The sequence below is a fragment of the Chelonia mydas genome, chromosome 20 (assembly GCF_015237465.2).
Source record: "Chelonia mydas isolate rCheMyd1 chromosome 20, rCheMyd1.pri.v2, whole genome shotgun sequence".
Classification (NCBI taxonomy): Eukaryota; Metazoa; Chordata; order Testudines; family Cheloniidae; genus Chelonia; species Chelonia mydas.
In genome coordinates, this window is record NC_051260.2 from 2,465,519 (window position 1) to 2,489,113 (window position 23,595).

Here is a 23,595-nt window from a genome sequence, read left to right on the forward strand (position 1 = left end):
ATGACCTAGCTGGCCAGCAACCTAGTTTTAACAGTGCAATGCAAGTGTGACAGAATGACGTGTGGCACAGAAACGTAATGTGAGCTAAGGTCGTTCCGACAGACAGCACAGCGAGGTGGTAGGAGGACACATTCAGACAGTGTGTCAATTAAGCAGTGGGATCCAAAGTTTCCCTTGAGCTGGAAACCACAGGCACGTGCCACCTCTCTGCTCAGATGAAAATGTGAAACCCTTCCACGATGAAGGGAAGAGAGGAATTTATTTACAGCAAAATGCACCTTGGAGCCCACGTGAGAGACACAAACATCAAGGGGTAAATGATCAAAGCAAGACTGAGTTTTGGCCCACATCTCCCACAGAGTTTAGAACAGAGGTTGTGTAGCTGAACTGCCCTGCAAAGATGAGACACTTACTCCGGCCCCACGTGGAAGTTAGACAACAGCACATTATAACCATATATAAAAGTCAAGCTTTCATTTGGTAGTCCCTCGATAAAGCGTGCACGCACTCTGGGGACACGGGGCTCCCACCCACAGCTTCCTCCTGAGTGAGGCTCATTTAGATTCTTTTGTGGGATTTTATTAAGTCTCCTACCTGGGCAGCTTCTGCCAACTGATACGGCCTGTTTTATTGGTAGCTGGAGCCTTTATTCATGTGCCAGATTTTCCAGATCAATCTGTTACTGTTTCCAGCGTAGCATTACCCTTAGTGGCTGTAGGTGCTTAAAGTGGCTTCAACCACACGGAGAACGTGGGCTTGAATGGTCAGACCTGGACATGCAGAGTTCTGTTTTTAAGAGGCCAAAGCTCGTACTTAGTTTTGTTAAGGAGTTTTGTCTGATCTACGCTTAGCCAGGGTGGATGTGGGGGACGAAGCATTGACAGACTCAATTACTTAGCAGAGATGAGGACGGAGGCCTTGACTTCACTGCTAAAAAGGTGTATTTTTACCAGTGGGTAACTAACGTTTGAGAGCTACACTAAGGGGGAAAAACCGAGCGAAGAGAAGGCATTTTAGTTTTACAGAGGTGAACAACGCGAGGTCAGCACCAGGCAGGGGCATAGTGCTGACCTCACCTAGCTTACCTGGGATGAAACTGAAGTATCTTCTCTTCAGTGTTTTTACTTCCGAATAGCTCACACACATTTATTACTCCGAGGATAAAAAACCCACCTGTTCTTTTTTGTTTATTTGTTTTTTAAAAGCAGTGAAGACAAAGCCTAATTGCTCTTAACTCCACTCCACGAGGTAAAGAAAGATCAGAGACGGGAACAGCAACTTAGACAAAACCTGGGATATGCAGTTTTGTTATAGCCCTGTTCTTTCAGTCCCCATCTCTGCTAAGTAATTGAGTTTTCAAAAAAAGACCTAGATAAGTTCATGGAGGATAAGTCCATCAATGGCTATTAGCCAGGATGGGCAGGGATGGTGTCCCTAGCATCTGTTTGCCAGAGCTGAGAATGGGCAACAGGGGATGGATCACTTGATGATTCCCTGTTCTGTTCATTCCCTCTGGGGCACCTGGCATTGGCCACTGTTGGAAGACAGGATACTGGGCTAGATGGACCTTTGGTCTGACCCAGGATGGCCATTCTTATGTTCCTTCTAGGATCTTTGAGAGACAAGGTGGGCAAGGTAATAGCTTTGATTGGACCAACTTCTGTTGGCATGAGACACAAGCTTTTGAGCTTACACAGAACTCTTCTGCAGGTCTGGCTGCTCCAATAAGAGACATGACCTCACCCAGCTTGTCTCTCTAAAACCTGGGATGAAATTTGTGCACAACCAAGAATACTTTTGGGTACTTTTTTCCTTGCTTCTTATGACCTGGATGGCCGAACAAAACTAAAGTATGGGCCTGAAAGCAGCCAACAGTGAATAATGCCACCTGGTTGGTAGAGCTGGTAAGGACACTTATTTCCATGCCAGTAACGGACGGGAGAGGGACACATTTTTGACTGAAATTCAGAGGGTTTAAGAAATTATATCCTTGAAATTTTGCAAGAGTCTTTTTTTTTTTTTAAGTAAGATTTTTCCACTAACTTGCCACAGTGATTTAGAGAGAAAAAAAGACAGCATCAGCACATGGCTCTTCACCTATTAACCTCTGTGGCACAAGACAACTGTACCATTGACTGCTCGAACACTAGCGTGACTAGGAACAGAGCTGTTTAACCATAAGCTTCAACTCTGAGGCATCAGTTGTCTTTTCAGAGCAAGAAATTGAACAGAAACTCAAATGTGCACTGAGTCGAATGGTGATCAAAGAACTCACCCACGCAGCATTAGTACAAAATGCCTTTGATTGCACTCGTATGCATCCTGGCTGGGATGATTTAACTGGGAATTGGTCCTGCTTCGAGCAGGGGGTTGGACTAGATGACCTTCTGGGGTCCCTTCCAACCCTGATATTCTATGATTCTATGAAGTCAGCTTAGCAATTTTAAAGAATGTGCGCTCCACTCAGAGGGAAAATCAGGGAATGAAAAGGTTTAACTCAGTAATAGCATTTGTAGTTTTATACACGTTTAACATGCAATTATGTTGTGAAATTGATATATCCATAGAGCCCAACACTGTGGTATTTAGGCGCTGATGCATTCATGCCAACATGTACGTCACACATGAGAAAGGTAACATGGATCGTGGCGATAATTGTTTGGGAAGGTATTCAAATCATAACCCACCAAATCAATCTCATTTGATATCAGTTACAGGAGAATTACGGGAACTGTAGTTTAAATTATTTAATAAGATTCTAACATTTTCTTTGCTCTTCTCACTAGTCTCTAGAAAGCCACCATCATTGCCAGCAGTTGTTGCCCTAACGTACATACTTTGAAACAATGGTGAGGAATTAATCCCATCTCTGAATTTGTTCGTTTACATCATACTAGGAAACCATTTGATCAGGTTTCTGTTATCACTGCAGTCCCTCCCACACGTATGAGAAAACCCTGTATTTTGAAGCACCAACTCCACTATGAAAACCCTCGTTCTAAGTCAGTTTACCCCCCTCAGACAAAGACTTCCTAAACTAACGACCCCCAGCAGTAATCTGCAGAGATTTTAGTGCATAGTATTTGCTGCACAAGACCCCAAGGCACGCCCTGCAGCAAATAGTGACAAGGAATTATCGGCTCAGGGAATTATTTTGGGGAAGTCCCATGACCTGCGTCACGCAGGAAGTCAGCCTAGATGACCACAATGATCTCTTCTGGCCTTGAGATCTAGGAATCTAAGCGCTCGACAGCCCACTGCGAGACCCTCCCGTCTAGCCAAGTGAACACAAGGCTGAGAGCCAGGAAAGCACTAGTTCCAATTCTGAATCCGCTACTGACTCACTGCAGAGTCCTGGGCAAGCCACTTCACCACTCGATAGCTCAGCTTTCTGATCTGTAAGGTGACTTCTCACAGGTGTGACAAGAGGATGTGTCTTCACTGCAGAGTTACCTCGGGTGACCTGCACCCATGTTAGCCTAGCCCAGACGTGAGCAGCCACACGGCGAAGCCATAGTAGAATTCTGCATCCTCGCTGGTTCTCTGGATCATAGTAACTTGAGTCACTGATCCTTTCCCAGGGAACTGTGAAAGAACTTGTCTGTCCTTCTGGGAGTGTGTGGGGAATTGTGGGAAGGCACTGGAGGACTATCAGCACTCCAGGGATTTAGACTGCAAAGTGGGCAGGTTACCAGTCTGAGCGAAAGCAGAATCCAGGCTTTAGCCTGCACCCACAGCCAGCCCGCTAGCCGGGGACGAAGGCACCACTAAACTCGGGAGAAAAGTTTGTATGTGTGGATGGAAGGGCGTTAAGGACTGTCATAAATATTAAGGGAAGGGTAAACACCTTTAAAATCCCTCCTGGCCAGAGGAAAAACCTTTCACCTGTAAAGGGTTAAGAAGCTAGGATAACCTCGCTGGCATCTGACCACAAGGACCAATGAGGAGACAAGATACTTTCAAAAGCTGGGGAGAGGAAGAAACAAAGCCTGCCCCCCTCCCTCCGTCCCTCCCCCTGTCTGTCTGTGTGATGCTTTTGCCGGGGACAGAACAGGAATGGAGTCTTAGAACTTAGTAAGTAATCTAGCTAGATATGCTTCCTCTCTCCAGCTTTTGAAATTATCTTGTCTCCTCATTGGTCATCGTGGTCAGGTGCCAGCGAGGTTATCCTAGCTTCTTAACCCTTTACAGGTGAAAGGGTTTTTCCTCTGGCCAGGAAGGATTTTAAAGGTGTTTACTCTTCCCTTTATATTTATGACAAGGACAATGGCCCGGTAAGAGCCCAGGGTAACACTCCAGTGAAGACATAACCTGAGTGTTTACACAGCACTTTAGGGACCTAAAATATGAGGCATGCTAGCATCACATGATCAATGTATTTTTCATCTCTGGTCGCAGCACAGTACAAGGGTACATGAAGACAGCCCCTGCCCAGAAGAGCTTGCAATCTAAAGGCCTTAGCAATGGCTTTAACAGGAGTTGTATAGGATCCTAAAGAACAGGGGAGACCTGGACTTTACGCAATAGAGTTCGCCACCAAAATAAGTTACTTAAAGGTTAAAGCAAAAGCACTCTGACAAGCCTCCTCCAGGCTGTTATTGGAAGCAACCTGGCTCACCATTCACTGAGTTACGCAAAGCCAAGTTAACCCTTCACACCATGAAGCAGAGACATGAAAGCACAATCCATGCAGCTTCCCAGAAAAAACTAACTTAGAGGTGTGTCGACTGCTGTGGACGCAAGCCAAAGGCATTGCTCCCTCGGCCTGGCAAGCCTCCTTCAGCAATCAGAGCACTCCGCTTGCTTTGCCTATCTTCCTGATGAGACACTTAGGCCAGTGTCCTTCACATGTGCAGCACACCTTGTCCCCTGGCCTTCCCTTGGCCTGGAGAGCTGCTACAGAACCAACGCTGTATGGCTTGTGCCCGCCTGCTTCCCCAGAACTCAACAGTTGTCACAGTGAGCTCTGCTTCCAGTCCTGCGATCAGGGAGAGACGGCAGCTCTGTTCCGTCACAGCCATGGGATCAATTATGAAACTAAACGAAAACAGATCTGTAAAACATTCAAGTGCCAGATTCAAGCCCTGTTGAGCCCAGTAGTTTGGACTGTGGCGATCCATCAGCCTGGTTAAAATCATGGCTCAGATTCACAACGAACGAGTTTCTCTTGAGCTGTAGCAAGCTAGGAAGCTCTGGAAAGCAAACTGGCATTAGAGGCCAGGGTTCTCTGGAAACATCACATGTCAGTTGTACTCAGTCTGGTGGTTCCATGTATCAATCTCTTTCCCCCCATCCCTGACTCGTATTCCACTGCCCTCAACATATGATTCTGTAGCAAAACAAGCCCCTTGTGGCTTTGCTGTGACATACAAGGTCACTGGCTGTTGCATATTGGCTGACGCCACAAAAAACATTCTTTTTTCACAGCATGACTTTAAAACAACGCCTTAACTGTTGTACCTTCATCCACAATCAGCTCAGAGCCAATATAAACGAGGACAGTAAACAGGTTTCACATCGGTTTGACAGCCTCCTGAGTCGCTGACAGACTATTTTAATTCCAAGCCACTCCTATCCAAGAGCCGTACACAGGCCATCCTTGCAGCTCATGTCGTTTAAGGGATGTTGTGGATTTGAGTTTACAAATATTCAGATTTCTGACCGTACATCCTGACCTCCTAAGTTGTCAAGGGATTGTCTGCTTCCTGCCAGCGTTTAAGGGTCTTTTGGATGAGCCCGAGTGTAATGCCAGTGAGCCCATCTCTCCTCCCCTTCCTTGTCTCAGCCCACTGCCTCTTCAGATTCAGCTTTGCGGCTGCCATTACTGGCCAAACAACCTTTGCAGGGCCAGGGCAAGAGTGCGCATGTGACCTCCACCCAAGCAGTCCGTGAGCGATGTAACTGACTAGCAACACCAGAGTGAAAGTAATGCACAAGGTAAGATCACAGATAGAAATCTCAATTCTGATCATTATAGCGATTGTAGTAAACAAAAGGCCGGTAGAAGTGTGCTTTTCTCGTTGATTAATAACTTGCTACATGTTAGAAACACCTTTGCCCTATGACAAGATTTGCTGTAGAACTGAAAGGCTGCAATCCCACCCATGATTCAGGTACTTGCATTTGAAACTCAGTCTTCAGGACTTCTGGTGATGTATACACTGTGCCCTTCCTTCATGTGGTTCAAGCAAGCAACAAATGTGGAATGTCAGACATACACATACTCCCCAATTAAGAGGAAGCTTAATACTGAAAGAGACAACTGCACAACTCCCATTATAACTCGACTTGTACATAAATTGCCTATATTGTTATTATTCCCTTCCCCTGACCTCTGCCTACTTGTCTGTGAGTGGATTGTAAGCTCCACAGAGCAAAGACCATCCTTCCTAAGCACCTAGGTAGGCACGATCACAAATAATTACTGGAAAGGACTCAAATCCCTTAGGGGAAGAAGTGCCCCGCCCACCTTCTAGAGGAAAAATTTTCTGACTTCTCTAGGTAGGGAGTCTCACTAAAATGAACAATGGAATGAGGATCTTATACAAACCCATTCTTGAAAGCGGACACCCTTCATTGTTTAAAAAACCACTTCCATTATACCCACTTTTTAGATCAATTGAAACCAAAGAGCCACAATACACAATGATGTATGTATCAATAGCATTGTTAAATGCAAAAATGCATTTGTAAATACCAGTGGTTTCTCTTATCTAGGGCTTTTCATCCTTAGATCTCAAAGTGCTTTCCGAAGGTGGTCAGTATTGTTAGAAAACAAGAGTTAAAAATCAGGTATGTGACTATTCAGGATGGTATAGGAAAGATTTAAGGCACCCAAAGGTACTTACCCATAAAGCATTTCTGCTCAGTGGGAAAATATGCTTAATCAGGATGTTTGGGCACTGCACACACAGACCAGAAGTGCTGTCTCCTGTGAACGACAGTGATCGTGATCTGTGTATTTCTGCAGCCCGTGCACATTACTGGTTACTCCCTGAGAAAAAGCACCGCTTAATTATTTTCCAAAACACCATGCTCCCGAAACTGGCCTTCATCACACCCAAGTGAATGAACATTTCTGACACAAACCCGGACTCCAGCCTGGGTGGCTTATCCAGTGGCTTTTGTTAAAACACAGATTTAGTGCTGGTGATTGACTGACAGTCCTGTGGACTCCGGCTTTCCCTGCGGAGACAGCACAGGTACGGTGACCAGGAATGTGCTTCTAGCGTGCCTACGGAGGTGGGAGAAAAGTTTGGTCTCGTGTCCCATTTAACTCTGGCCTCTGATGCCGCTTCCAGTTATGGGCCAATTAGAGGCAAGTGTGTTTGCGAGGAGCACAGCTGTCTACAGAGAGCTGTCCCAAGAAACAAACTCGTTCCACATGGGGGCACAGGAGGTAACACCCTTGGCCAATCAAGATCTGTGCTGAAACTGAAGTGAGGCCTTTAACCTCTGGGTCACTAGCTCCGATTATACATTTCCCAAGCCCCCCCAGCCCCCCTTGCATGTATGGCTTTCCAGCCTGTGAAGTGCTCATATAACAAACAGTAACATCTGTGGCTGGCAGAGAAATGCAGCGTGGCACAGAATGCAGCCCACAGCATGTCCACCAGCAGAGGCGAAGAGGGAGAAGTCAGATTGCAGGATCATTGGGGCAGGACCCTTGCTTAGTAGATCTGTGAAAGCCCCAGGCATTCACTTCTATTGGCAGTAGCGCACATACGCCCTGATCAGAATCAAGGCCCCTTTGTGCTGGGTGCTCTACAAACATACAGTAAAGAACAGCTCCTGCCACAAAGAGCTGAGACACAATGTGCCTGTGGATAACAATGGGGAAAGGATAACTGGTAGCAATCAGAGCCAGGAATTAAGTCAATGAATGTTTTGACATGAACTTCAGTGGGAAATCAGGTCTCATACCATTAGACAATCAGAAGGCACCATTTCCCCAGCACGGTGAGCAATGCTAAAAACGCTCCTTACGTTACTGCAGAGCCATTCAGCTTTCACAATGTGTGTGAGACATTGTGCCACTTTTTAAAGAGAGTCACATTAGAAACTTACGTAATAGCACAGTTGCCCTTGTGCTGACAGAAAGCCAATTTTTTCCCCCCCAAATAAAGTTAAACAAGTTCAAGATTCTTCCCTGCCTTATCACTCCAAGACAGCAAAATTATTAGGAGATACCAAATCAGAGCCGGCAAAGTGGAATTTAAATACACACGGAGTTACAAAAATCCCCTCAAATTACTCATTGCTTCTTACTCAGCACTGGACATAATGGCTTTTTCAAAAAGACAGTCTCCTTGACAGTAGCTCAGTTGACACCCTAGCTAGAAAGGAAATAGTAATGGTGTAGTTTCTAGCAGGTGCTAGACACAGCATTGGTACTGGATGGTGGTGGGATATCAGGGGGTCACTTCACTGAGGGATGAGGCAGGTAACCTGAGCCCAGGAGGGGGTTGGGGGCCAGGTGACACCTTCTGCCCTGGAAACTGGACAAAGGCTGGAGGAGGAGCCGGGAGTGTGGCTGGGGGGAGACAGCTGGAGGGGGTTTCAGTTTTGGAGCTGGCTGGGGAAACAGAGGGAGGCCCAGAACCGGGGTCTGGCTCCCTACCCCCCCAAGATGGACCTGACTGAGGGGTCCTGTTTTCTGTACCTACAAGCTCTGTTTTGGACTGGGTTCCTGTCGTCTAATAAACCTTCTGTGTTACTGGCTGGCTGAGAGTCACGGTGAATCGCAGGAAGTGGGGGGTGCAGGGCCCTGACTCCCCCGCACTTTGTGACAGCGACCACCTGGCAATTTCCTGGTTCCAACTCCTCTGCTGTCCCAGGCATTGGAGCTGCATCTTGATGTAAAGGGACCCAGTTACTTTCCAAAAACGTACCAGAAATAGCATCCTGACAAACTGGGCCCTGGATTGGGGTGTCCTCCGCCACCCCTTTCTCTGTCCCTGAGAAGTCAGTTGTGTGACGGCTCCCCTCCAGGACGTCGGTTACACAGTTCCCTCTTAAACCTGGGGCACAGGCTGAGTGCCTGGGTGCACGGACGTTGACCCAGCCATTCAGTCCTGGATATCCTCTCCCAAGTGATCACTGTGAACACAACCTGTACCCCCACTATTCCTTCCCCAGTTCCCTCCTCTGGGAGCCCTTCTAAGACACATCTCTCTGTGCTCCTTAGGAAGGATCTATCACTTGCTCATCTGCAAAACTCTACCAGCTAACAACTGGGGCAGTTTCCTTGGTCACTGACAACCCCTCTCCTGCCCCCGATCCTGGGGCATGTTGCCGTCTGCTGGAAAGGAGCTAGTCTCAGCCCCTCCCATACTTGGAAGCACCCTGCTTCCCTGTGTTACAGGGTCACAGGAATCCTCACCCACTTCAGTGGTCTCTGAGATCCCCTGCGCCTTCTCTGGGCTCTCTTCTGGGACACATTGCTCTCTGCTCCCTGGAGCGGGGTCTGTCTCTGGTTCATCTGCAACCTGCTGGCAGCTAACAACCTGGACAGTTCTCTCCCTGGCAGGCATTACACCCCCCTCCCTTCCTGAGGTGGTGCTGCCTCTAACTGCAGTGTAGGACTTGGTCTCAACCACCCTCCCACCTGGAAGCATGTGGCTTCCCCCTGCTGCAGAGGAATCAAGGAGACTCTCTCCCATTCTCTCAGTGGTTCCTGAGACCTTACCCTTTCCCTCAGGGGTCCCAGCATAAAACCCCTCCTTGCTGCGGGCAAATACTTTAACCTGAGCGACATAGAAAAAATCCTTAGCAAGCAGCAGGTCGACAAGGAGATGTTCCATTACCCCCATGATCAAAACACTTTCCAAACCTTCCCATACCACATGGATTTTAGCTAGTGGTACGAGGAATCTGCTTTCGCCCAGCCCCACAATCTCTGCCGTTTGGCCAGGTAATACACTAGCCTTTGGGACCACGCTCTGCTTAACCAGAGGGATCTGGGCCCCTGCATCCCTCTGCCCCAAGTACTCCCTGCTGTTAATGCTGACAGCCTTTACATGCTCCGTATCTGGTTCTGCAGAGGCTAAGCTCACAAAACCAATATGTTAGGTTTCCATCCCCTGGGGGTTTTCTGTGTTGAGGAGAGCAGAACCATAGGCGCCAACTCTGAGGGTGCTCCGGGGCTGGAGCACCCACGGAGAAAAACTGGGAATAAGAACCCAGGCAGACGGGAACACTGGAGGGAGGGAAAGAAAAGCCAGTGACTGATTACATGGGTGGGAGGCAAAGGACACCATGGGTAATAAACCAACCTCAAACCAGATCTGTCTTTACAGCATAAAATTGCTCAAGGCTCTATTCAATGAGAAATATTTATTGTTTTCTGCTGTGAAGAAGCCTAGCCAAGCTGATTGATTTATTGCAAAGGCTCACATGCACTATGCAGCCCAACTAAACTTTAAATTTTTTATTTTTTTTAAATAATGGCCTCCAGTCATCATTCCTACCAGCTGGGAGGCCTTTCCAGATTCCAACATGAGTTTCATTGTTAGGATTTTTTTAAAAATAATTACACATTTTACTGCAAGTTATGGCGAATCTGCCTCCTTAGAAAGACATTAGATAATTTTACGGGGATGTTTTAACTCTCAAATTCTAGACTGTCACAGGAAAGACAAGTGCCCTGGAAATCAAGCAGAAACAGCGGGGGGGGCGGTATTTTTTTAAAATCCAATCAGAACTTTAAGGTCAACCATTCTAATGAACACAACTTGAATTTTTCAAATAAATTTACCACCCTCCCCCCAAATCCAGTTTCTGACAGAGCCACCTTGAAATAGTTATGACCTGGAATTGAATAATGTGTTTGCTGTCCCCTGCAGATGCTTATATGGAGGGGTCTTGTAAGGGCTTTGTTCTATGTTTGTACAGTGCCCAGCACAATGGGGCCCTGACCCCTAAGCAGTACCCTAACCTGAACAATAACCATTTCGCCATGGGCGAAACGGACTATACAGAAGAAGCACTGAAAGTGACCAGACACAAGACACTGTCAATTGCACAAAGTAAGGGCCAGGTTCTGCATCAGGGTCTGGGCAGGCAGATCCTCATGCTGCGCTCCAGTGAAATCAGAGGGGCTTATCATGGCCACAGTGGGTCTGCCCATAAGATTCCCAATGCAGGATCGGAGCTTGTACCTGCATCTCTTGTAACTGGAGCAGATACAAAGTTTTTTTTGACAAGTGTGATCTCAATTCAATTATAGCCCCTTAGCTTGTACAGAAGAGGGGGACTATCCTCCCCACCATCCCCACACAGTGTTCTTTACAAATGAAGCTGCTGATTTGGTTCTGAACACTCCTGTGTCTGAATTTCTTTTAACTAAACGCTTCGGCTGATCGAGATCTGGAAGAAGATTTGAAGTGAAGTATTTACCTTCTGTGGCAGAATTCCTCCCAATCTGGCAAAGACACAGGGCTGGGTTTTGATTGCTCTTTTTAAGCAGCTGCTCCCAGTGGCCCATCTTTTCCCTTCCTCCTCGTTCGGATTAAAACGTCATTCTTCCCTGTGACCAAGACCTGTTGCCACAGGAATAGTCAGGAGGTCACAAACGGGCTTGATCTGTGAATAGGAACAAGGAGAAGACTAGGAGGAATGTAAACAGAAATATGGCAAGATGTGCGGCTCCCCGCGCTGCACTCCCGGCATCACGTGGAAGATGGCCTAACCCTTTCTATCCAGGAACTCCTGTTCCACTGACCACATGCCTTTAGCCACGTGCATCCCTCCCGCCCCACCAGATACACCCGCATTTCTTAAAAGCCACTTGCTGCAAAGCATTTGTAACATTTTTATAACGTGCCTAACGAGGCTGCACACCCTGTGCTGCTGATACAACCAGGCCCTGTACAGTCTGAGCCTTTCCAGCCAACGATATTCCTCCTCTGAACAAGAACCGATACAAATCCTCTTTAAGGACAAGGAACTGAAGCATGTGAGCCACCTGGAAAAATACCACTTTGTGCCCAAGGCCTTTTATTACACCTTGTTCTCCATGCTGCTAGAAGTTTGCCCGCTGCATCATTTCAGTAGCAAAATGTTTGCTTCGGGTCTGGATGCTCCCATTGTTTTAGGGAACAGACATTCAGTCGGGTGTTCTGCCATATGCTGGGTACAGGGGAGTTTTCAATTTAAAGGGCTCTCCCAACGGTGTAATAAAACCACCTGTGCGAGGGGAACAGCTCCCAGCCCTGGAGCACTGTCTACACTGCCACTTTACAGGGCTGAAACTTGCACCGCTTGGGGTGTGTTTTTTCACACCCCTGAGCGAGGAAACTGTCCGCGCTGTAAGTGGCAGTGAAGACAAGGCCTAAGAGAAGTTTTCAGTGTGATTGATGCTCGGTAGGGACATAACCCAATTTCAGGTAAAGAATTTTCAGATCAGGAACGTTCTGTCCTGGAATGATTTCACACAACAGAAAGGGAAGCATTGGGAGAAAGCATATACTCCCCTATAGGTAAATGCAGAACTTCTGAAGCTACGCAATCCGGTCAAATACAGTTCTTCTAACCACCACTGAATAGAACACCCTAGCGATCTCCCTGTGACATTTATGCAGGAATGAACTGGGAACCATCACACCTTGTACTTTTTGTAAATCTAGCACCCAAAATTCACTGTCACAATACAAAGCACGTTTGTCACTACTGTACTGTATTTTCCATAGCAGGTTAAGTAATTTCACATTTATCATAGAACCATAGACTTTAAGGTCAGAAGGGACCATTATGATCGTCTAGTCTGACCTCCTGCACAACGCAGGCCACAGAATCTCACCCACCCACTCCTGTAAAACCCCTGACCCATCTCTGATCTACTGAAGTCCTCAAATCATGGTTTAAAGACTTCAAGGTGCAGAGAATCCTCCAGCAAGTGACCTGTGCCCCACGCTGCAGAGAAAGGCGAAAAACCCCCAGGGCCTCTGCCAATCTGCCCTGGAGGAAAATTCCTTCCCAACCCCAAATATGGCGATCAGCTAAACCCTGAGCATTTGGGCAAGACTCACCAGCCAGACACCCAGGAAAAAATTCTCTGTAGTAACTCAGATCCCACCACATCTAGTGTACCATCACAGTCCATTGGGCATATTTACCGCTAATAGTCAAAGATCAATTAATTGCCAAAATTAGGCTATGCCATCATACCATCCCCTCCATAAACTCTATTCCACTTCAGTCCCCACACCCCAGACCAACGTTCCCTGTAATTTTTGACAGGCCGTGTGCGCAAAAAAAATTCTTCTGTGCAAAATTGTGTGTGCATGGTGTTTTCCTGTGCGCGCCGGGTTTAGGATCTGTGTGTGTGCGCACAACTTAGAGGGAACAGCGCCCCAGACCCTTCCTCAAAGGCCTGAGCAAACAACTGAGCTCTGAAGGACAACAGATTCATACAGCACTTAGAAAACCACACCGTGCTAAATCAGGGGTAGGCCACCTGTGGCACACGAGCGGATTTTCAGTGGCACTCACACTGCCCAGGTCCTGGCCACTGGTCCGGGGGGAGGGGAGGAGGCGCCTCTGCATTTTCATTTAATTTTAAATGAAGCTTCTTAAACATTTTTAAAACCTTATTTACTTTACATACAATAACAGTGTAGTTATATATTATAGACTTATAGAAAGAGACCTTCTAAAAACGTTAAAATGTATGACGGGCACGCAAAACCTTAAATTAGAGTGAATAAATGAAGACTCGGCACACCACTTCTGAAAGGTCGCCAACCCCTGTGCTAAATGTTCTCCAAATTGCCTTTTTATCAGTGTAGAGTGTCTATATAATTCATATATAGACATTGTATATATTTGATCAGTTCCCTCACCTCTTGTCTCTGTATGCCACTGTGTTCTAGACTGTGCTTTCCTATGGGTGTATAGGAAAAAAAAGAGCCACAATCCTGCCTGAATTAAAGTAGCACCCAGAGGCTACACATTTCAATAATTCACCATAACAGCGACAATTCCCTGCCCAATTAAAAAGTAACCGTGGGAACCTATTGGGAGAGCATTTCTTGTGAGCGGCACCAAGCATTTATGATGCAACACGAGGAGGCGAAACCTCCCTATTCCCCAAACCACAGTGATTTCACCCCATTTTCTCAGCAACAATTTAGCAGCAGCCCAAGCAGCTCAGACTCCACCAGCCTGGGCCAGGTTGATGCGGAGGATATGAAATATTACCAGACATTAAAGTCAGAGGGCACTCGTCAGGACGAATTCGAGGCCGACGCACAGGGCAGGGGAAGGATCTTGGGGGTTTTAAATCGGGTTATTTGCTTAATCACTAAACTTGCAAAAAAACAGTTTGGGCAACAAGTGTCCCAGTCACTGCCCTGAACGAGCCAGGTCCCTGTGGCCACCCCACACGCCTGGGGGGGCCCTGTAACACCGGACAGTGCCCTAAGGGCCCCCTCTCTCCACAGCCCCCCACCAGACCATTCGTCCTGGGCCACCTCCCCCAGTCTCCACCCACGGCCCTCCCCCACCCCTTCCCCCAACCGACCCCCCTGACCCTTCTCCCTCCCAACCCCCCTCCCTCCCCTTCCCCCAACCGACCCCCCTCCTGACCCCCCTCCCCAGACCCTTCCCCCCCCGACCCCCCTCCCTCCCCTTCCCCCAACCGACCCCCCTCCTGACCCCCCTCCCCAGACCCTTCCCCCAACCGACCCCCCTCCCTCCCCCCCCTTCCCCCAACCGACCCCCCTCCTGACCCCCCTCCCCAGACCCTTCCCCCAACCGGCCCCCCCTCCTATATCCCCCCGCCTCTTCCCCTCCCGACCCCCCCCCAGACACCCCCCCCAGATCCCGTCCTACCAACCCCCCCCCACAACGTACCGCGCCGAGCCCCGGCTCCTCGGGCTGCTCCGGGACCCTGCAGGGCTCAGAGGCGGCCGCAGCCTCCCCGGCCCCCCGCCCGGCCCCGGCGCTGCTACGCAACCCCCCGCCCCGCCGGAAACACGGGGGCGCCCCGCCCGGATGCGACGCTCCAGCCACCCGCGGGGGGGGAGGATGAGGACTCTATGGTCGCCGGCCGCTCTACCCCGCCAGAGGGCAGAGGGGGGACTCTATGGTCGGCGGGCCCCCGCTCCGGGCTCAAGAGCGGGAGGGGCGGGGCTTGCGGGAGGGGGCGGGGCTTCTCTCCATGCTGGCTGGGCGTGGTTGGTTGTGGGGGGTGGTTTGCCCCTGGGTCTGTCTGTCCCTGCCCCCCCAGTCCTCCCTGTGTCTGTCTGTCCCTGTCCCTGGGTCTGTCTGTCCCTGTCCCCCCAGTCCTCCCTGTGTCTGTCTGTCCCTGCCCCCCAGTCCTCCCTGTGTCTGTCTGTCCCTGCCCCTGGGTCTGTCTGTCCCTGCCCCCCAGTCCTCCCTGTGTCTGTCTGTCCCTGCCCCTGGGTCTGTCTGTCCCTGCCCCCCCAGTCCTCCCTGTGTCTGTCTGTCCCTGTCCCTGGGTCTGTCTGTCCCTGTCCCCCCAGTCCTCCCTGTGTCTGTCTGTCCCTGCCCCTGGGTCTGTCTGTCCCTGCCCCCCCAGTCCTCCCTGTGACTGTCTGTCCCTGCCCCCCCAGTCCTCCCTGTGTCTGTCTGTCCCTGTCCCCCCAGTCCTCCCTGTGTCTGTCTGTCCCTGTCCCTGGGTCTGTCTGTCCCTGCCCCCCAGTCCTCCCTGTGTCTGTCTGTCCCTGCCCCTGGGTCTGTCTGTCCCTGCCCCCCCAGTCCTCCCTGTGTCTGTCTGTCCCTGTCCCTGGGTCTGTCTGTCCCTGTCCCCCCAGTCCTCCCTGTGTCTGTCTGTCCCTGCCCCTGGGTCTGTCTGTCCCTGCCCCCCCAGTCCTCCCTGTGACTGTCTGTCCCTGCCCCCCCAGTCCTCCCTGTGTCTGTCTGTCCCTGTCCCCCCAGTCCTCCCTGTGTCTGTCTGTCCCTGTCCCTGGGTCTGTCTGTCCCTGCCCCCCCAGTCCTCCCTGTGTCTGTCTGTCCCTGCCCCTGGGTCTGTCTGTCCCTGCCCCCCCAGTCCTCCCTGTGACTGTCTGTCCCTGCCCCCCCCAATCCTTCCTATGTCTGTCTGTCCCTGTCCCCCCAGTCCTCCCTGTGTCTGTCTGTCCCTGTCCCTGGGTCTGTCTGTCCCTGCCCCCCCAGTCCTCCCTGTGTCTGTCTGTCCCAGCCCCTGGGTCTGTCTGTCCCTGCCCCCCCAGTCCTCCCTGTGACTGTCTGTCCCTGCCCCCCCCAATCCTTCCTATGTCTGTCTGTCCCTGCCCCCCCAGTCCTCCCTGTGTCTGTCTGTCCCTGCCCCTGGGTCTGTCTGTCCCTACCAATGTGTCTGTCTGTCCCTGCCCCCCCAGTCCTCCCTGTCTCTGTCTGTCCCTGTGTCTGCCCCTGTGTGATCCTGTTCCTGACCCTGTGTCAGTCGCTCTCTCCCTGTGTCTGTCTGGCCCTGCACTTCTGTCTGTCTGGCCCTGATCGCGCCCCTCTGTCTGCCAATGAAGTGAGCTGTAGCTCACGAAAGCTCATGCTCAAATAAATTGGTTAGTCTCTAAGGTGCCACAAGTACTCCTTTTCTTTTTGCGAATACAGACTAACACGGCTGTTACTCTGAAACCAGCAAAGACAGTGTGGCCTCATACAATCAGAGAAGATCAGGGCTGGAAGAGACCTCAGGAGGCCATCTAGCCAAGCCCCTGCTCAAAGGAGGACCAAGCCCCAGTTTTTGCCTCCCCCTCCTTTACCTGATGAAAATGATTACTCAGGCTGGAGCTTATTCCTGGCCAGTGAAATCCCTGGAGAAGGGGCTTTTCCTTCCCTCTATCAACCAGCTTGGGCCTCTGCTGGTGGCAAATGTTAAAAACCATCGTTCTTTAATGAACCCCACCTACATGTGCCTCTCCCAGGCCCAGCTGTCCGGCGCGGGGAAGCATGAGCCCCCTGTGCCCCTGTGGCATGCGTGACCCATGCCATCACAGCACGCATGACTCACACGTGACAGCACGTGTCTCTCGCCCACAGAGGCTGGTCCAAAAAAATATATTACCTCAGCCCCCCTGCCCCCTTTTCTCTCCCATGGGCCGTGGCAGCATGGATGGATCCCCGCTTGGGGACTGTTTTTGTTCTGTAGTTCTACCCCACCTGGTACAAAGGGGCCCCGGGCCATGACTAGATGCTCTGCAAGACCCATCCCAGACAGGAATAACACTGCATGGCTCGTCACGCTGCCAAGGGGGGGGAGTGTGATCCACACATGTCTAGCCGCCAGGTCACGGCGTGAGCCACGCAGGCCCACAGGTAGTAACAGAACTTGTGTGATCCATGGACCTCGGTGTGTATGGTCCAGGGGCTTAGATCTAGGCGCCAGGGCTCCGAGTCCAACGCACATAGGAAAGGCTGGTATCTCCCCCCACTGGCAAATGTCACACGCGTGCAGGGGGATGTTGCTGTCCCTTTAAATCCTCAACGCCAGGCCTCCCCCTGCACTGCAATTGGCTGGAGGTGTGGCACGTTCGTCCCTGTCGAGGAGCGTCCTGCTGCTGTGATTGGCTACTCAGAACGCCGCTGGATACTTCCTGGAATGTCTGCAACCCAACGTTCCATCAGGTCAGTTTTACAGGGGAAGGGGGGGGGACCCCGATTTCTACCCCCATCAGCCCCCGTCTGCAGCAGCCTCAGGAGCTTTGGTAGGGGGGCCTGGAGCCCCCTTGCATGTGGTGCATTGCGGGGCAGGGGGCGCGCATGGGGCAGGGGATACCTGCACCTCCCCAGCAATTTTCAGTCCCCAAATCCCTGTCTCCTTTTTTCCCCTCCACGGCAAGAATTTGCACCGACACGTGAGCGAACTGATCCTCCGAGGTGAACGAGCCTCCACGTCTCCGCTCCCGGAGAAAAGCACTTTTCTTGCCGCAGGGTGCATGGGGATGGGCTTGCAGTTTATCCAAAAAGAGAAGCAGGCGTTTTCCCTGGCGGTGGTGTGAAATCAGGGCTGTGATTTGTGCAAAAGATAAAATGCACTTTCCCGGCGGGGATCTGAAGGCCGTGTGTCAGTACCCAGCGTCTGAATTTCTGGTGCAATCTGTGGGTTAAAGAAAAAGATGCAGAGGTGGCTTTTCAGTGTGTGTGTTTTATTTTAATCAGCCTGTCTCCGTTTTGCAAGGTGGACACAGATTTGCAGGCGGGTGACTTTTGCAAAACAGCAAGATGAAATGTTGTTGGTCTGAATCAGGGTTGCAATCCTTGCATACAGAAATGGGTTTTTCTTGCCACGGTCTGACTCATGGCTACAATTTGTGCAGATAGAAAGTAATGCAACTGTATTGTCGGCGTCTCGACTCAGTGAGAGAAATTTGTGCAGAAATGAAAAACAGATGCACTTTTCTTGCAAGAATCTTCAATTGTGGTTGCCATTTTGTACTTTCTTTCCTTTGGGGCTAAATTAACAGTAGGATGTTTCATTCTTCCGACAGGGCATTCCCCTGTTGGCTAACCTTGTGAGGTACCTGTGCCAATTCAATAATAAACACTTAACCCACGATCCTGCACATTTTTCCATGTTGGTGCATTCTCTCCACCTTGGCTACAGTAGCCAGCACCTGCCTTTCCCTTCTGTGCGCTGACTGTCGCTTTCTTTTCAAATGTGGTTATATTATTTTATTATTTGCACAGATAACGTAGCAGAAGCCAGAAGCTGCTCAATATGACGACTGAAACCTTTGTGAAGGACATTAAACCCGGCTTGAAAAACTTGAACCTTATTTTTATTGTACTGGAAACAGGTGGGTATTAATAATGTGCAAGAGATATATCAAATATCTTACTGTAGTGGTTCTCAACCAGGGGTCCATGTGCCCCTGGGGGTACGCAGAGCTCTTCCGGGATACATCAGCTCATCTAGAGATTTGCCTAGTTTTACAACAGGCGATATAGAAAGCACTAGCAAAGTCAGGACAAACTAAAATATCACACAGACAATGGCTTGTTTATACTGTTCTACACACCAGACGCTGAAATGTAAGTACAAGATTTATATTCCAATTGATTGATTTTATAATTCTATGGTATAAATGCGAAAGTCCGCCACTTTTCAATAATAGTGAGGCTGGGACACTGCTGTATTTTTATGTCTGATTTTGTAAACAAGTAGTTTTTTAAGTGAGGTGAAACTGGGGGGTAGGCAAGACTGATCCGACTCCTGAAAGTGGGACAGTCGTCTGGAAAGGTTAAGAGCCGCTGTCGTACTGAAATTCCATTTAACTGTTGCAATCAGTTCTCAAACAATATTTGTGGCTGGCTTTCACCCCCTGCCCCAGCTGCTTAGTGATGTCAGTGTCCGTTTTTGAGACACCATAATTGACGTAGGGTGAGGGCAGATGCTTACGTTGGCAAGCATAGTGACTTGGCTCAGCGTTCATAGGCTTGGGACCTTAGGCCGGGACCACCTTTGTGGTCTGTGTTTGTACAAGGCCTTGTCTAGCCCAAAGGGGCTCGTCTGTGTTACCATGGAGATGTCCCGCTCCCCCCTGCAGGTCGGGTGACCAAGACAAAGGACGGCCACGAGGTGCGGACGTGCAAAGTAGCCGACAAAACTGGCAGCATCAACATCTCAGTGTGGGACGATGTAGGGAACCTCATTCAGCCGGGAGACATCATCCGATTGACCAAAGGGTAGGCGAGACCCTGCTGGGAGGGAGGGCGGGGGGGCGGCCACGGGACCCGATCATGTTGGCGCCTGCCACATGCCCAGCCCGTCAGCCTCAGGCCCCCCAGGGCTTCTGAGACAAGCTCATTCGGGGTTTGATAGACCAGGCTGGGGGCTCACCTGAGCTCCCCACATCTGAGACTGCGATGCCAGCCCTTCCGGGGGGAGGAGAAGGGGCAAGGCTGCTCTTCTCCCTGGCCTTCATTCTCAGCAGAAGGAAAGCGTCCGGTCCCCTTCATTTGTCGAGGAAGATACAAGCCTGAGCAAACAGGCCTGCATCTGCCTGCTCAGAGCTGGCTCCTTGCGGGATCCGGTCGTCTCTACGCTCTGAAATAGCCCGAATTTCCTAACTTTCCAGGCAGGTTGCAAAGGATAGGGGGGTTCGGGAGAAGGCCGAGGGCGGTGGCTAAATTCCTGCTGATGACTTTAACACTGAGTGTGCATTGTAGTGGATGTATGCTGGTGTCTGGGCACCTTGGGTAGGAGACTTTATTATTTTAAATATATAGATACAATTTAAAAAAAAAAAAATCCAGTTAGGTCCCTGGAAAAGACCCTTCCTGGACGCGCATAGGCACACAGAGTTAATGTCAGTGTAGTAATATGACACCAGCTCTCTATCCCTGGACATTGGAGGCGGGGGGAGTTACGGTAAGCGGGTAGGACTGATCTCAATGGATTCATCATGTCGGCTTAGCTTAGACACGACTTCAAGGCAGGATTTTACTGTCCCTGTATCCCCAGGAGAAATCCTTGTCATTCTGAGTGGATGGAGCTCATCTCTTCCCCCTGCCACCCCCAGCCAGGCTAGCGCTGCACCCGGAAACTGCCACTGCTTTTGTGGGAGCCCCTTGAAAGTATAATTAGAGCGCCCCCTGGTGGCATTGCTGAAGCAGCACACAGTGTTGCTGGGCCGGCAGGGTGGTTCTTCTCTCCTTCCATAAGGGGTTGTGGGAAACAGTGTGTAAGTCAGAGCAGCCTCAGGGCTACTCTAACTTACATCGGGGGGGTTTCCCTGGCTAGCCCCAGAGCATTGGGAGCACAAAGGTGCCTCCCTCAAGTGCAGGTTCAGGGGAAGTGAGAATTGAGGCCCCTAGTTCTGCACCCAGTCCAGGGTGCGTGTCCTGTGTGAGATTTCTGGCCTGCAGCTGCTGGGCCAGCCCCGCGCAGTTAACCCCAGATCTCGGCATTCCTCTTGCTTTCAGCTACGCATCCGTTTTCAAAGGCTGCCTGACCCTCTACACGGGCCGCGGAGGAGACCTGCAGAAAATCGGAGAGTAAGGAAGGCCTGTCGGCTTCACTGCAGGAGCCCTGGGGATGTCGCTCCCTGGAGCCTGGCTCCTTAGAGGCTGGGAAGGGGAGAAGTGTGGGGCAGCCCCAGAGCTGGAGCGATTTGCCACCGGGGCTGACCAGGCAGCCAGCCCAGCTGGCCCTGTGGGTGTCTACTCAGGAGTGACTGGTGTTCAGAGCAGGGTGGGGGTGGGGAGCCAGGACTCCTGGGTCCTGTTCCCAGCCCTGGGAGGATGGCCTGGCCTGGTGGTTAGAGCAGGGGAGCCTGGATACCTGGGTATTGTATTCCCAGCACAGTTGGAATCAAGATCCAGGCCTGAGACAGTCCAGGTCTCTCGCTGCTGGAGAGTCAGGGCATCCCCTCCCCCAGGATAAGGCTGAGTGCGAGGGGAGGAAGGGGTTGGCCAGTCTCCTGGTGGCCTCGCTGACCTGCCATTTCCCTCCCTAGGTTCTGCATGATTTACTCCGAGGTCCCAAACTTCAGCGAACCCAACCCAGAGTACGTGACCCAGCAGTCCCAGAGCAAAGCCGTGAGTACCAGCCGGTTCCCAGCTGGGGTCAGCGGGCTGGGGGGGCCCATCTAGCAGGGTAATGGGATTTGCTTACCTGCGGATGCCCACGGGGCCTCCTGTGGCCCAGGGAACAAGTCTGTGAAAAAGCCCTCAGGGCTTCCTGCTGCTGCCGACCCCAGGAGCCAGGATGTGCGGCAGGACTTTCCCCCGGGCTCTGCTCCTGGTGGGACGGGGTGTGGTGGGGGTGGATTTGTGGACGTCGGAGATGCGCGGTTGTGTTGGCTGCGGCCCAGAAGTGGCCGCATCTCTGTCCCGCGGGTGGCTGGGGAAGTGCGCCAGCATCCTGCGAGATCCGGAACCATGAGTTCTCTCTCCCGTTTCCTTCAGGCCCCCAACGATAACGTGACCCCTGCTGCTTCCCAGACCACCCCGGGCCCCGCCGCATCGTCCCCAGGTAAGGGAGCCCCCCTAGCTCTGCAGGCTGGATGTCCCCCCACCCCTGAGCAAGGCAGGTGGGACATGACCCTGCTTCGGAGCCATTCAGCACTAACCACTCGGGGGCAGTCACAGCTCGAGCCGATTCTCTAGTCCAGTAATCGGGGAGGGGAGTATAGAAGGTTAGAGCAGAGCGGTCTGGGAGCCAGGACTCCTGGGTTCTATCCCCAACTCTGGGTGGGGACTGGGGTGTAGTGGGTAGAACAGCGGGGGCTGGGAACCAGGACTCCTGGGTTTTCTGCCCAGCCCTGCCTTGGTTTTGCTGTTCATTTCCCTGTGTAATCTGTCGCTTTTGTTTTCAGCTGCCGACAACCAGAACGGCAACGGGCTGAGCGCCCCAAGCCCCAGCGGCCCCACACACCCGCCAAACGTCCCGTCCCACCCCACCAGCGGCCGGATCACCAGGAGCCAGCCGAACCACCAGGGCGTGGGCTCGGCCGGGTCCGGCTCGTCCTCCAACCCCGTCAGCAACGGCAAAGAGACCCGGCGAAGCAGCAAGAGATAACACCACAGGGTCGGGACCCCCCGCCCCAGCTCTGTGCCGGCTCGCCCCGGGCCCCACTGCCGAGGCTAGGAGGAGGCTGGGCCGGGGGGCGGGAGAGACCATGGCCGGGCGTCGCTACGGGCTAGATCAGAGACAGCGAACCAAGAGCGTTTTAGTCACCGCGGTCGTGCCCATTTTCACCGGGACTGTGGCGTTCTCCTGAGCAGTGACGGGGAGAGGGGCGCCCCCCATTGGAAACCGGCCCTTTATCTTCACAGCTCTGCTCTGAGACTAAACTGAGCCACAGCCAAGTGCCCCCGCTGGGATCCCCACATGCCCCTCTGGGGGGGGGCTGCCAGCTCCCCCTCCCTTCCTCCCTCCCTCCCCAGCTCACTGGATTTCGTTCCTTTGGTGGGTTTTTTTATTGTGTTTTTTTTGTTTTGTTTTTACAAATATCCTGAAACTTTTTAGAAAACTTTAAAAAAGCCGCTTTTGCCAGGTGGGGTCAGTGGCCAGGGGGCAGCCGGGGACTGCTGAGGCCTCTAGGTGTAGGATGGGGGGCAGCGGCCCCCCTCTCCTTGCCCCCGGGAGCGGCCCGTTTGGGTCTTGGTGTCTCAGCGGAGGCTGCCTAAGACTGAGCGTGGAGCCAAATCTCCCCTCCCCTCCCCCCCGGGCCAGCAGCAGCTCAGGGAACCTCGGGGCACACACGGTGGAAGGGGGGAGTGATGGAGTGGGGCGCTGGTTCCAACCCAGGTTGGCCGTGAGCCCTGCCTGGGCGCTCTGGGCCCCACCCTGCATGGAATGAGTTTGCTGGGTCTCAGGCCAGTTCCTAGGAGGTCACCACGATCAACCCCCGCCCCGCAGATGGCAGCCCCCTCGCAGCCTGGAGCTGGTGGGGGCAGCTCCCGGGACAGGGGCTAGGTGGAGGATTTGGGCTCCAGGCCCCCAGGGCAGACTCATCCGAATCACTGTCACGTCTGCCCCCACGGGGAGCGATCCCCCAGCAGGATCGGGCCCGGCGCTGACCTTGGAGCTGTTCTCCCTCGCCCTCTGGTTTGGAGAATGCTCTTCCCCCCCCTCAGCCTGATGCTCCCAGCCACCCGCCCCCCCTTTTATTCTGTTTTAACTCCCCC

The 23,595-nt window shown here is 51.7% G+C and overlaps 2 protein-coding genes across 7 annotated transcripts in view; one reads left to right on the top strand and one right to left on the bottom strand.

Moving 5' to 3' along the window:
- Window positions 1-14,997, bottom strand: part of RNF41 (ring finger protein 41) — a 32,832-nt gene extending 17,835 nt beyond the window's left edge. For 2 of the 4 annotated variants that reach the window (XM_037883896.2, XM_037883893.2), the window contains exons 1-2: window positions 14,854-14,997; window positions 11,398-11,583 (exon numbers count right to left, since the gene is read on the bottom strand). The gene's annotated coding sequence lies outside the window, so the exon portion shown is untranslated. Of the gene's footprint in view, window positions 1-6,848; window positions 6,932-11,397; window positions 11,584-14,853 lie in introns of all 4 variants that reach the window. The other 2 variants (XM_037883894.2, XM_037883895.2) reach the window with 2 other exon arrangements.
- Window positions 14,998-17,491: 2,494 nt separating this feature from the next.
- Window positions 17,492-23,314, top strand: NABP2 (nucleic acid binding protein 2). 3 transcript variants are annotated; one of them, XM_007064911.4, is made up of 7 exons: window positions 17,492-17,586; window positions 18,649-18,758; window positions 19,509-19,647; window positions 20,887-20,958; window positions 21,420-21,501; window positions 21,871-21,937; window positions 22,281-23,314. In XM_007064911.4, exons 2-7 carry the CDS (start codon window positions 18,680-18,682, stop codon window positions 22,481-22,483), a joined length of 642 nt encoding a protein of 213 aa, XP_007064973.1. In that variant the 5' UTR covers window positions 17,492-17,586; window positions 18,649-18,679; the 3' UTR covers window positions 22,484-23,314. The 3 variants fall into 3 exon arrangements, with proteins under 3 accessions (XP_007064973.1, XP_037740049.1, XP_043388520.1); XM_037884121.2 differs by having other exon boundaries at window positions 17,579-18,096; XM_043532585.1 differs by lacking the exon at window positions 17,492-17,586 and adding an exon at window positions 17,686-17,838.
- Window positions 23,315-23,595: the final 281 nt, after the last annotated feature.

What these genes read in the sequence shown, in the direction of transcription:
- NABP2 (XM_007064911.4), top strand. Translation starts at nt 18,680, where the DNA reads ATGACGACTGAAACCTTTGTGAAGGACATTAAACCCGGCTTGAAAAAC. An exon ending in ATCATCCGATTGACCAAAGG is followed by an intron (nt 19,648 to 20,886) that starts GTAGGCGAGACC and finishes TCTTGCTTTCAG; the next exon opens with CTACGCATCCGTTTTCAAAG. An exon ending in CCCCGCCGCATCGTCCCCAG is followed by an intron (nt 21,938 to 22,280) that starts GTAAGGGAGCCC and finishes TTTTGTTTTCAG; the next exon opens with CTGCCGACAACCAGAACGGC.